A 13,615-nucleotide genomic window follows, 5' to 3' on the forward strand; every position below is an offset into this window, starting at 1 on the left:
TCATTAGCGAATATGCAATTTTCAATTAAACTGTGTTAGTTTCGGAATAAATAAGAAGGTTTAAGAAAACCATCCGTTGTTAACTTTGCAACATATTAGAGTAGTGAATATGAATACCCAACTCCTAAGTTTGCAACAAAAGTGTAACACACGAAAAACCGCGACATTTTCGGACTTTTTTCAGTTTTTGCTCTATATTTTCTATAAACTATACAACCGTGCAACTTTCGCACACGAAAGCCACTAGGTATATATGTTTTTGGAGAGCATTAAATACGTAACGTCAATTAAGTAGTTACCGAATTACGGCACTTTGAAAGTAGGCTATTTTTTCCGAAAAGTAAGCTCTTTAGCTTTAGACCTTCCCTTTAGACCGAAATTCGGCTAAACCTTTCATCCTACGAGTGGAACTTATAGAGAACAGGCAATTTATAACTTCAAATTAAGCGCAAAGAGGAGTCTGTACGCCTCGTAGTTTTTCCAAAAAACTTACATAAGGTAAAATTGCCTTTTCCCAGAAATGTTCCAAAACAGCTGCGACTTGCTAGTATGCGCAATGGAAGCAAAACTCTTGCTTGGTTCGCTATTAGGGCTTGATAGTTGATGCTGTCTCAAGTGGCCCCACATTTTCACTTTCCTCTGCCAGAAGAGGGCAGAGGTGGGGGTCACACCCAGTAAATGCGTTGATGAACAGTTCAAATCCAGGTGGTACTTCCACTTCCCCTTGATTGAACGAACTGGTGGGGAACTGGATACAACTCGCCTTACGCCTGACACTTTTCTGGAAGTTTATGTTTGTTTTAGTGGATCCTAGACCGCATAAGAGCATGAGTAAATCAAAAGCCTCTCCAACGATGATAGCGTGGTCATTGGAGGTGCTTTTTTGCTTATTATGCCTCAATCCCCTGGAGAGCAAAAGCAGAACAGAGTTCGAGAGCATGTTCTCTTGAGGAACTGTGATGATGGACGCTGCGTTAAACACATTTTCCGCTAATGCTGCAGAATACTGTCGTGACCGCTTTGCAAATTTGGTGCTGTTTTGGGCGCCACCCTCAGGATATACCCATCAAAAACTACACATACATATTTTTACAATATGCAATGTGCTTGTATTATTCACTAGCAGCATCTAAGTAATATATACATAAACAAGAAGTTGACTTTGCACATGCGATGCGCACATCTGATTTTTACAATATGCAATAGGGTTGTCTTTACTAGAAGCATCTGTGGTTAAAATTTCAAAGAAATATCTCCATAAATACATAGGTACGTACATACAGACATTTTTACAACGCACTTTTTTGGACTCATGTGTCCTTGAAACGTAAAGATCCGCGGAAATCTCAAAATCCAAATTTCGAGTGATTTCAATATCTAACCTTCCAATTTTTTATAAGAAATATACCTACCACAAATACTTGATGAATCTACTAATAGGGAACTACTAGAATTATCGGGGGTTATGTAAGTGATTTTAAAATTTTTTCTACTTAGAATTACGTGTAGGATCTTTGACAGCTTTCCGTAAATTTGCATTTCGTCTGGAAAATTCATTAAATTTTCCAACCTTGAGCAGTAGTTGCTGACCTCTTGACAATAAAGCGCCGGTGCGGCGGTCCATCAGTGTACGTGAAGCCTATATAGAAACATCAGTTGGAAACAAGAAACGCCCAGCGTTCTTGGAGGTAGCTGGAGTTGGAGTTGATACCATAACAAGTGCTTCCAACAGTTTTTCCAACCAAGCATTCTTGAAGAAGAGATTTTGAATACTGAAACTACAACAGCCTAATTACAATGGAACAATATTAACAAAAATGTAGCTCAGGCGACCTGGTATTATCATTAGGTAATTGGCGTAATGGTACGAGTATTATTAATATATTTTAATTTACGAGTAAGTTTAGTTTTTGTTCATTTTATTATGTAATTTGCATTTTAATAAAATTTAAAATTGTTCAGTTTTGAGAATTTTCCTGTAATGAGGGTCATTATTTAACCATTTTACTACGTTGACGTCGGAGAGAAGAAGCTGCAGGACCAAGTTTGGGCGTGCCATTTTTCTGCGGGTGTCCCGTGTCAGTGGTCTCAGTTTTACTTGTGATATGTGTGTGTGAACCCCTTTTGGATATTTTGTTATTGAAGGAGAAGAACTGTAAATAAGAGGATTGATTCGAAACCTTTTTTCGGTTTTTTGACCATAACTTCGTTGTCTGTAGAGCTTCCAGGACCTCTGCAAAGGAAAATTAATCTAAGTACATTAAATTTTACAATTCTTTGCCCATTTAAGTGACTTTGAATCTCCTACGGTTAACGAATTCCCCATACAGCCGCTTAGCTCGAAATAAGAGTACAGATGAACCGACAAACAGACCGATAGATCGACATCATCGAGATTTTGTTTGATTCTGATTCCTGGGGCTTCAAAGCGTGTACTTTCGACAAAAAAGTGAAGGGGCATTTCATACCCCAATACATTACCTTCCTTACGTGCGGGTGGTAAAACCGAATATTTATATGATGTTACCCAAAATCGTCCTGAAACCTTCATTTTCATGCCTACTTTCTGTCAGGAATTTTAGTTTCCATGACAGAGGCAGGGCAGACTCCGTTTCCTGTCGCTTGTCACTTTACTGGCCCCACCTGTCACTTTACCGGCCGCATTTTTGACATTGCTAAACGTCTATAATGACTCCTGTCATCATTGACAGATTGACATTAATCAAAAGTTCTATATGAAAATTGAAATTTTATATTAAAAACCGATTTCGGGTAAAATTTAATACAAAACTCGTCAGTAAAATGACATTACCTGATTACTTCCAATATTTCCTCGCCAGTAATGTATCATTTACCTGCCTTTTATATAAATATACCTAATATAACTATTGTTAATGCATTTTCTCATTCGCTTGCCGATAATTCGCCCACGAAATTTTCGCTCCTTGACCTGCGACCTGCAAGAATTTTCGTCGAAATTATTAATTCCTCTCAGGAAATTCATCGTTTCCAGAATACCAGCTTCGGTAAAGTTTACCTACTCATATAACATCGTATAATGTACCTTCACTATTTCCCACCATGTATTCGCCCTTGGTATATTGGAATGCATTAAAACCTCGAACATGTCCTTAGCCATACCAGAAAGCTTGCACTCAGAAGATTCGCTTCCCCTGCTTCCAAAACACTCACAAAGAATTCATGTTCGATTTAAAGGGCAGTCAAAAGAGATTTGCCCTTCGGTATTCCAAAGGCGAGTTCTGCTCATTGAATATGGTGTAGAGATATACTTTTAGTGTAAGAAAGACAGGTTTCTACGATGTTCCGTTCTTAAGACCTGGACCGCGTGAACGACCGATAGTGTGAGAAAATTTTTTTGCTAGCAAAAATTCTTTGAAACTTGATTTCGAGGTAATACTGCCGCAGAACAGAACATGTAACTTTCGAATTCGGATTTATTTAGTAAAAAAATAAAGTTTCATTGATTCATTCAAATTTGACCCTCCCCTCTCCCTTGTTGTATTAGTGTTTGAAGTACCTACTCCAGTATTTTCCGTAAAGAATGATGCTTTACGAGATGGAAGAATTTTACCTTAATAAGGAGAATGAGAAAAACGTACCTACCACAAAAAAACAGTTTGAATAATCTTCAGCCATTTATAACGTGCCGATGCTACATACTGGTGGCGATGAGTGGATCTGGTAACAATAAAATAGGTGTTGCTCTACGGCGATCTCATAAACCATCTGAAGAATGAAGAACAAGAATATACGGGAATAGAGGAATCTTTATTAGACTACACTGCCAATAATTTGGTTTTAAGCAACATCTATTACAAATACTTCAAATTTAAATAATTGCCTTTGTAATTAAGAACAGGAAAGGCAACAGAATGCACTGCAAAGCGGCTCGTGTGCAAGAGCTTTCATCGTAAAACCGCGCTGGAGGGGTGGTAGTAGTAATATTTGATTTAGCAGCATCTTCGGTGGAGGCGGCGGCACCGTCTTGCCCTTTTTCAGAGACAGTCGCAGGCTCCTCTGCTGCTTTCGCGGATGCATCGTCCTGTGCGCATATTGCTGGCAACGTCAGGGAGATTAAGAAGATTGTCAAAATTATTTTACAATTCATTTTGATTTCTGAAACATTTAAAAATTTATTGTGACCGCTTTACACAAATTTCACCCTTACCGCGTTGGTCGATTAATATCTGTATTTCAATATCTTCAGGACGGATTACCTAAATGCGCCTAAAATTAATGTTAAATTGAAGCTTGTAAAAAATAACGGACCTACCTTTTAGCAAAATTGCAGTTCTGTTTACCCTGACAACTGGCCAAGTTTTTGTTTTCAATTTACGTACTAGATGTAGGCGAGTAAAGATATAATATTACAATGCCGCCGCTTTTTTCCGGTTGTTGCCGCCAGAACATTTTCCGGGTTGTTTTGTTCTTTTTAACAAAACCGGCTGCACTGCTTGTAAAAGGATATACAACAGCCCTGCGATGGATTAAGGAATAGAAATACCACAGGACTGGTTGCGAACACAAAGAACTATGGAAAAAAACTTGTGAAGAAAGGCAAAACCTTCACATATTGTTTGTTCTCCAAGGTTCATAGAGATTTGAAAAGGGGATGGTGGCTTCCTGTAGTGACGATTATAATGACTCGTCGGGGCTAAAATTCAGACTGGTGGCGACGGAGGTAGTCGCCACGGACCAACCACCAAGTCAAGGTATTAGCGACCGTGACTGCGTGGCACTGGGCTACAGTGTCGATAACGGTGCCCCTCATAAGCGACCCAACGGCAGGGACCAAGCGTCTCAGGCCGGAGGGAAACTTTTCGAGGTCTGGCTCAGAGCAGCCTCAGCGAGAGCACCACGAACCTATGACTAAGTCGCTGCGGCGGCTCATGGTGGCTATCGTTCCGGTATGGCACCCGGAGGTGGACATCGCCGAGTCGAGGTGCATATGGCTGCATTTCTTGACGAGATCGGGGGGGGGGGGACTTTCCTCGGTTGGCAGGGTTCCTCCCTTTTAATAGGCTCTGGGATGGCGGGTTTTTTAAAGTACAGAGGCACCTCCCTATCGTAACCAAGATGATGGCTGTGTTAATCGGGCTCCCGGATGAAGCGCCTCCAGAGCAAAAATCCTGTTTTCAGGACGAGCCTATGGAGGAGGCATTGATGAGGCAACCTATCGGGCACTCCAGCGAGACACACGCGGGGGTCTCGCACGTCACTTTTGTGACGAAAGCGAGTGCTCCACCGGAGCAGCGGAACCCGCAGTGTCGTTGCGACGGAGGGGGCTCCTTCGTTATCGACATCGAATAGCCGTCGGGATTAATACCAGCGCGGTGCCTTCTGAGATCGAGAAAGATTACGACGTGCTTTTGGATCGTGCGTCGGCTTCATTAAGAGAGGGGGGAACTTAAAACATCAAGGTAATCTCCTTACAGAGGAATTTGCAGCACAGTACAAGAGGTAGGGCGTCAACTTGCTGTGGTAGACAGCCAACTGAATCCTAGGACTTGCATGTATGTCGATAGTGAATCGATTTGAATGGGGAGTAGCCCCTACCTTCATCGCAGCGCAGAGACAGGAGGTTATTGATCTGACGTTGGGCTCCTTCTCAAGTACTGACCTGATCGCAAGTTGGAGAGTGTCTGATGAACCGTTGCTATCGGACGGCATCAGGCATATATTCTTTTCAAACTAAACCTGGCATCCCACTGCGGGCCCTGTAGGTTTCTGGGACTGCTGTGGCGAAACTGCCAGAGCGGTTGGATGGCGACCACCTGTGCTCTGTCGGAAAGAGGGGCAGGTGGAAGTTAGCGACGCCATATAAACGTCAAGTGAGAACAGCGATAAACTGTGGACCTTTCGAGGAACGAAGAGAACACCTTGGTGGAACTCAGACCTGAAAAGGTTCATAATATAAGGATCGAGGTTCCCAGGCCATGCGAACTAAGTTTGCCTGCCGACTGGGCGTATAAGGACCACATTCGAAGGTCTAAACGAGGATTATGGAGCACCTTCTGTGGTAACATGGAGGGTCTTTTTGAAGTTAAAAAACTTCGTAAAAGTGGGAACACTGAGGCTATCATAACATATGGCAGGTTTACCGCGGGTGATAGGCTCTCACATGTTTCCTGGCAACACACTTTTCAGGCTCTGGAGACTAATATGTAACTTCACACTCGCTAAAAGGAGCTGCCCGATCCAGTGATCGACTGGAAAATATGTGCCCGGATGATTAACGAGAGATCTTTAGGTGAACTTTAAATAGATTAGTTGAGTTTAATATGGTAAGCTTAATTTTGGGTGCCAAGGGACAACAAAAGGGTTGGCTCCTGAAGCCATTGATGGGGTTTTCGTCAGGCCCGAGCCTGCCTTGGGAATTACTCTCTTTGTTGTCAGGGCCAGGATTAAAAACTGGGTGAGTCAATTCCAGGCTCAGTGGCAAAGCAAGCAACCGGACGAAGACAGTCTTATTAACAGGGTCCCTTGATAAATCTGCGTCTTCTAAGCTTCTAAATCTGCATAGAAGCCAAATTAGGAAGATTATGTTGTGGATGAGGAGGTTTTATTTGCCAACTGCCGAAATGGCACCCCGGACAGCCTGCCGGAATTTCGCACCCCCGACCGATTACCAAAATTTGTTTTTGCACCCCAGGACCAACTGCCAAAATATTTTCCCACGGCCCCCAGAATTTTCCCACGTCCAAGTGCCATCATACCCACTCTCGAGTGTCGAGACCTGCCATCAATAATTATAGTCTAAATTCTTGAAAATCCTTTATAATAATATTTTCTGTGGAGTTGTGATTTGAGAAATATTGCTTCACGGGGATGCAAATTTTGATTCGTATTGATTGCTTGTCCAAGAATTCAAATGCAACAACACTGGGAACTGGTAACTATATTTATTTCAGGTTGGTACTGTTTTTCTACCTAGATATTGACAAATTTGACAGTTCACCTTTGCGTAGTTTATTTTTAGATAAATAAAGACAGTAATGTTACTTTTTAATAGATAATTTTTCTTTAATTTTTAAGCTATAAATAAAAATTTAACGAATGGCATACGATTGCAGTTATTTCCACGGTATTTATAGGTTACATGTAAAATTGGTACGTTCCAAGATATTTTAGTGTCATTCTCAGAAAAAACCTTCATTTTATTTACAGAACCGAATTAATCACAGACACAATTTTTCCATAATGCACACAAATAATTTCTGAGTACAAGTTACGATGCCGGAACAGTTTATAAAAGTGAAAAATCGCGAGGTACAGCCGACAAGTAGTGCCTTTTCCGAGACTGCTAAGAAACAAGATAACTCACGCTTTGGGTCATGCACAAACATATCAAATTCGAATAGTGATATTTGTCGAATATGTCATTGTGAAGCAGATTGCGGAAACCCCCTGTTATCGCCTTGTTATTGTGCCGGAAGTCTTAAATACGTACATCAGTCGTGTTTACAACAGTGGCTGGCCGCATCCGATACTAGATCGTGCGAATTATGTAAATTCAATTTTATTCTTCATACAAAAATTAAGCCGATCGCTGAGGTACGAACCGGTAATCTTATGTGATACAGTTAAACATGTCTTTTTATAGTGGAGAAGGCTCGAGATGACTAGCGTAGAGAGACGTAGACTGCTATGTGCCATATTGTTTCATTTTGTAGCCGCAATTTGCGTAATATGGTCATTATTTGTACTTATTGACAGAGCTACTGAAGAGGTTCAGAAGGGTCTGATTGGTACGGTTAATTTTCTTTATTTCTATCTACAGAAATTCAAAGTATTTCGAATGATTTTTGCTTGATGAGCTTGTGTAGGTGTCTCGATGGATTGAAGTTTCGATTTTCAATAATTTTACAGCATGGCCTTTCTGGACGAAACTTGTAGTTGTAGCTGTTGGATTCACAGGAGGTGCGGTTTTTATGTACATACAGTGTCGACAATACTTACAATTATTTTCTCGGTGGAAAGCACACAACAGGTAATACTTTTGTGTAATTTATTCATCGTTTATGGCAATACACCACATTTGATTATTTTTGTTTTATTTCCATTGGTTAGAACTGGTATTTATTATTTCATTCAAATATGCTAATATCAACCTTTTTAATTATCTAATTTGCCTTTTGTTAGTATTTTGCACTAACTAATACTTTAGAATTAGATAACTTTGTTGTTAATTAACATACAGAGTGATTCATTGGAAATGGATTTTAATTAGCTCACATTTAAAAGGAAGTTCGATTCTGCATAAGAGGGTACCATTTAGAAAACAATTGAACAAACTTAAAGGGGTCTTCCACATTCACTTGGAGTGTACACTCCTGCAAACAGACCAAGTTAGAACGTGGAAGTACCCATCGCGTAAAGTTTGCATTGTTCCCAGTGTGGAGCAATGAGTTGTACCGGGCTTGAATTCAAGTACTTTCTCTTTTGAAAGTATAGGGAGCCAACTTCATGCAGGCGTCTAAAGTGAATTTCGAAGTGAATTTGTTTATAGTTTTTATAGTAGATTGAGACTTTTTCATATTCCAAGTGACAAAGGAGTATTTGGGACCAAGTTTTTGGATTTCGGTTTCTCTAATAAGGTTTTAGTTGGCATTTTCTAATGATGGGTTTTTCCATTTGGTTTTGAGAAATGCACATTTTTTTAGAAAGAGTGAGAATCTTGGACAGCTCCTCCTCAGTTTTAAAACTTTCTGTAATGGAGTTTATGGCAAACTTGATGGTAAAAAAATTAAGAGTGTGCCAAAGGAATATTTGGGCCCATTTCATGGTAAAATTTTTGAGTTCTGTCATAAACTTAAAAGTGTTACAGGACCATAGCCAGGGTTTGGCCAGGTGGGGCTGTGGGAAATTACGGTGGATGGTTCTTTTATAAAAATTACTTCTATTAAGAAGAGCATTAGCCCTCCTTAGAAAAATACCGGCCATCCTTGCTACTTCATTCTGGCTACGGACCTGCACTGTTAATACTGTTAGATTTTTCAAATATTTCATAGTGTTCGCTAAACATTTCATTAGTCTCTCTCTATTTAAATAAAATGAATTGTGCAGATGCGGCACATCTGCAATGTTGAGTACCACAGGGTTCTGATTTAGGCCCTATATTTTTTCAATATACACCGCAAATATAATTAAAAAGCTAAAATGTTGCAAGTATCATTTGTATGCTGTGATCGCCAGAACTAATAAAGAACTTAATAAGCATTTAAACTATTATATAAATCCATAATCGTCATATTACAGTTTTAAACGATACATGTTTATACTGCTGCACAATAGAGGGCGCCTTTAAGTATACCTAAATTTGTTTCCCAAAAAATGCATAAGGTTAGCAATCTGTGTATGTTTAGATCTGTGCTATTACTAACTAATGTGTACAGTTTCCTAGTATGTTATTCCCCCTAGCCAATCTCTTCTTCTAAAATCTTTCCTTTCTTCTCCTCTACCTGAAATGCATCATGACAGGACACTGCCAACAAATTGTTTAATATAAACTAGTTTTATCATAGTCAAAAATTAATGTGTCAAATTACTTTTAGGATCATTTTAGTCCAAAATGCACCAGACAGTGCTTCCGAAAAAATTCCCATACAGCCACCTACTCCAAACTTCAATATAACCATACACTCATCGCCCGCACCGAATGAACGTTCCTCGCAAGTCATAGCAAGTATAGAATGCAACGCCTCGCCGCATTGCGATTCAAAAGAATCGACCTATAAGTTTGACGAACCGCCCACTCCTGCCGAAGATTTGTACTTAAATAATTACATGTCTCAACGTTTAGGTGAAGCGTGGGCGTCTCCAACTCCTTCGGATCATTTGAGCCAGACGGAGGAAAAAGAAACCACGAGTTTAGGTGATACGAGTTTCGACGCGCTCGAATTAAATATACAAGAGGTTTTGGCGCTGGATGTTGAACATAGTGCAAATAAATCCAGAATTGTTTCTGGACATTCATCCAGGTCTGAGAGTAAAAATAAAAATAAAGGTGTATTTAAATCATTGCCTAACTTAAGTGCCAGCAGTGAAAATTTGCTAGTATGAATGTTGATGCAATGAAATTGTGATTGAATTATATTTCATTATTGATTTTATAACTGCATTGTTGATAATTTTTTTTATATAATTATTTTATCGGTGATAATTGTACATAATATCTAGAAGATTATTAAGTTTTGTTGATGTTCAAGTTATTATGCTGTTCTTAAGTTCAATCATGAGTTATTTGTATAAAGATAATAAATGTTTTTATATAAGTGTCTTAAGTATTAAATTTCATCTACTTATATATTGATATTTTTTTCCTCTACCTCTTATTTATTTTGGGTTTAAATGCGATGCCTGTTAACACTTGTTTGTTAAAGAGGGGAGGGTGTCATTAAGAGTAAAACAAAAAATATAAACAGCCTCCAAATTTGTCACCTTTTGTTATTTTAGATTTAAATATTTAAACCATGTTTGGGATGCCCCTTCCTAAGAGCCGATTTAATCCCTCTACTGGGTGCCACAACTGCAGAAATGATATTCAAACAAGTAAAAAATCAAATCATGTAATTTATATTTTTAAAAATTAATTACATTTGATTGTTTTTGCACTTATTGACATTCAAGACATTCTTAACAGTTAGTAACAACTAACCAATTCACATAGTTTTCAAATAAATCTCTCTCATTTCTAACTATCTCTACAATGTACAAATTAGCTCCAAAAATAGGAAAAGGAATGTTTCTGAATATTCTTACTTTGTCCATTTGTGCAACTGAAATTTACATACAGAATGTAGAATTATTTAAAAACCTGGTGCATTGGCTTCTCTTGAATGTCAATTCTACGTAATTGTCATTTTTTCCCTGTACAGTTTTCTAAATGTACAATTCAAAAACAATACATTTAAACATCATAGCCCTTTAAATCTTGTGTCGACTAGCAAAATTTGGTATTTATTAACAACCTTGTAAACACGTTTTTTTATGTAATAAAATAGAACAAAATTTTGTTTATTAAAAAATATAAGATAAACTTCTTATCAATAAAGAGAACAAACATCTACAAACAATAAAGAACTATCTTAAATGTATCGTTAATAGCATTAGTATATCAAAAGCTAGCAAATTGCAAAATAGGTATTGGCTGCTGTAGTTGTAACGGTAATATTTTTCCAAATTTGAATAGTACTAAATTGCTTATTCCGCTTGCCTCAAACGCGCCAGACGTTGTGATAACTCATCTTGTTCCTGAGAAGCTACGGTCGCTGCTACGCTACCGGTTTGTACACCAGTCGGTAGTTCCATGTTAAGTTCCAAACTATGAAGAAAAATAAGAACAAAATAAACCCAAAGTTTGAAATAGCATACCCGGCTTCATCTGCAACTTGCTGCATAAGCGAGTCGACGTCATTCTGTGGCACAGATGTAGTTGTTGATTGCGACATTGCAGTGTCCATGTAACTACTTTGAACATCTAGATCTTCGAATTGCTGCTCAAATTTGTCCATTAGTGTAGAGATTTTTTCTAAATTCATACTTTTCATAGCTGCATCCATTGCTTTTACTACACCTGTTTAGAAAAATGATTACAAATTGTAGAAAATAAAATCCCATTACCGGCCATGGAATTTGTAACTTTTCTAGTTGTAAGCGCCGTTTGTACTCTGCTAGACACCGCGTCCACACGTGCCGACATCCTCAAGTAATTAAGTGATTGATTCTTTTGCCGTATTGCATTCTCCGCATGTATTCTCGCCACTTCCATATTCCCCTTTTGTATCGCCTGCTTTGTCTTGGCCTTCTCCTGCTTCTCTTCCTTGTCGCATCTTTTCGAATTCCGTTCCAGCTCTTTCACAGCAAATTTTAAATTGAAGAGATGCTCTAATTGTTAATTAAGGTAGGTACAATGCTTAGCAAAGGATTACTCATAGTCACATATAACCTTGAGCGAAATTCAATAAAAAAGGATACTCTCCATGGCCGAGGCTGACATTTCGTTCCCCGTCTTGACTGATTAAACCTCCAAATCTGGAGTCACTGCACAGAGAAAAAATAAAAGAAATTAACTTTTAATTACCAGGGATACAGCTTCAAAGCTGCTGTTATTTATTTTATTTATGTCAAAATTCCACTGTCAAAACTGCTAAACGTCATATATGACCTTGCCATAACCCTTCTTTTGCAGTATTGTCAAGTTTCCGTCCGGTACTTGGGGATTAATGAATTTTTTGTATGAAATTGGCTGTTTGCATTTCATCCACCATTAAAAATGTGTTAAAAATCATAAACTAGTGTCGTCCGTTGATTCATACTCAATTTATACACAATAAATATTGGTTTTTCGTTCGTCTGTCTGTGTGACAGTCGGTTAACGCTATGGAGTGTGGACCTTCACTACATACAGCATTAGAGAGCAACACTTAATTTCTTTGTATGGTAGAAGAACAAGCGAGTGTTAAAATGTGGAATTCGAAACTTAACTTTAATCACATCTCAAAAATAAGAAAAAAAATGTATTGTTTTGGATGTAGCTTCTAATTGGTGTAGTGCACGCTGTACATAGTACAGTGTGTAAACCAAATTGGGCGGTATGTGAATATAAAATTTCTGGTAGATGATTATGACTAAGTATTATAAGTAAAAATGAATTGAATGTTGGAAATTGTACTGTTCTATTGTTGCGGTTTGGCCGGAAGTGACCATAAATTCACTTCACTTCATCAAACACTCCCTGCATATTTTTGCATTTTTAGATTCTATAAATTATTACATACCTGGTACGTTGTTTTCAGTAATTTCTACAAGTTTGGGTAAAAAATAAACTAAATTTTATTTTTTATTTTATATGTCCATGAATAGACCAAAATCGTTGTTGCTTAAGTAATTTATCCTATAAAAAAGATTTAAAATAATTTTGTAATTAATAAAATTAGATTTATGATTTATACTTTTAAACCAATTTTTTCAAATGAGATCACAATGGATTATTGAGCTCTGTATATATCACTCAAATGATTACAATTATTTGCTAATATACTGTTGATAATAAACTACTTTTTAAAAATTTTGCTGTTGTGCGTGAACATATCAGTTAAATGTCAGTTATTTTTGATCCACCTCTTCGGTATAGAATCCAAAAAATATACCTGGTTAAATATTCAAATTTAGCATCTAAGCACTGAAACAACATATAAAGCTAACTGTTTAAATGTTTTAAAAAAATAGAAAGCTTTGGTGGAAAAAGGTAAAAGAGTGCGCAGTTAAGAAATAAAGTATGCGCATGTTCGTACTATTTTAATCAAAGTAATTTTCGTAACAGTAGTAGCCCACGTTAAAAATTTGTTTTAGGTCTGATACACTTTAGCCACTTGTGCGAGTGTGATGGCTTTATCACAAACTGACGCGTCTGGTCCAGGTGCGAGCTATTGTATATCTTGCAAGCATCCTCTTCTGACACCTCTTCCCATGTATCTGAAGATAACCGATATATTGCTTACGAGGGGTCGGAGGGTGTAGAAGTAGTATAGAAGATAATGTACCACGAGGCATTACCTCGCTCTACCAACACCCGGCCTGATTGTATTATTTG

The 13,615-nt window shown here is 38.1% G+C and overlaps 2 protein-coding genes and 1 long non-coding RNA gene across 3 annotated transcripts; 1 reads left to right on the forward strand and 2 right to left on the reverse strand.

Moving 5' to 3' along the window:
- Positions 1 to 3,770: 3,770 nt before the first annotated feature.
- LOC116172656 lies at positions 3,771 to 4,382 on the reverse strand. Its single transcript, XR_004145724.1, has 3 exons — positions 4,295 to 4,382; positions 4,190 to 4,248; positions 3,771 to 4,137 (listed from the first exon to the last, which is right to left on the reverse strand). It is a non-coding gene; the product is annotated as an uncharacterized LOC116172656 (long non-coding RNA).
- Positions 4,383 to 6,966: 2,584 nt separating this feature from the next.
- Positions 6,967 to 10,153, forward strand: LOC116171607 (E3 ubiquitin-protein ligase MARCH8). Its single transcript, XM_031488550.1, has 5 exons — positions 6,967 to 7,131; positions 7,189 to 7,575; positions 7,625 to 7,769; positions 7,891 to 8,011; positions 9,576 to 10,153. The coding sequence occupies exons 2-5, from the start codon at positions 7,255 to 7,257 to the stop codon at positions 10,081 to 10,083; spliced, it is 1,095 nt and encodes a 364-aa protein (XP_031344410.1). The 5' UTR covers positions 6,967 to 7,131; positions 7,189 to 7,254; the 3' UTR covers positions 10,084 to 10,153.
- An 811-nt stretch (positions 10,154 to 10,964) lies between these two features.
- Positions 10,965 to 12,166, reverse strand: LOC116172134 (charged multivesicular body protein 1b). The gene is made up of 4 exons (XM_031489280.1): positions 11,998 to 12,166; positions 11,644 to 11,907; positions 11,395 to 11,596; positions 10,965 to 11,344 (listed from the first exon to the last, which is right to left on the reverse strand). Exons 1-4 carry the CDS (start codon positions 12,017 to 12,019, stop codon positions 11,224 to 11,226), a joined length of 609 nt encoding a protein of 202 aa, XP_031345140.1. The 5' UTR covers positions 12,020 to 12,166; the 3' UTR covers positions 10,965 to 11,223.
- Positions 12,167 to 13,615: the final 1,449 nt, after the last annotated feature.

The sequence above is a fragment of the Photinus pyralis genome, unplaced genomic scaffold, assembly GCF_008802855.1.
Source record: "Photinus pyralis isolate 1611_PpyrPB1 unplaced genomic scaffold, Ppyr1.3 Ppyr1.4_LG5, whole genome shotgun sequence".
Taxonomy (NCBI): domain Eukaryota; kingdom Metazoa; phylum Arthropoda; class Insecta; order Coleoptera; family Lampyridae; genus Photinus; species Photinus pyralis.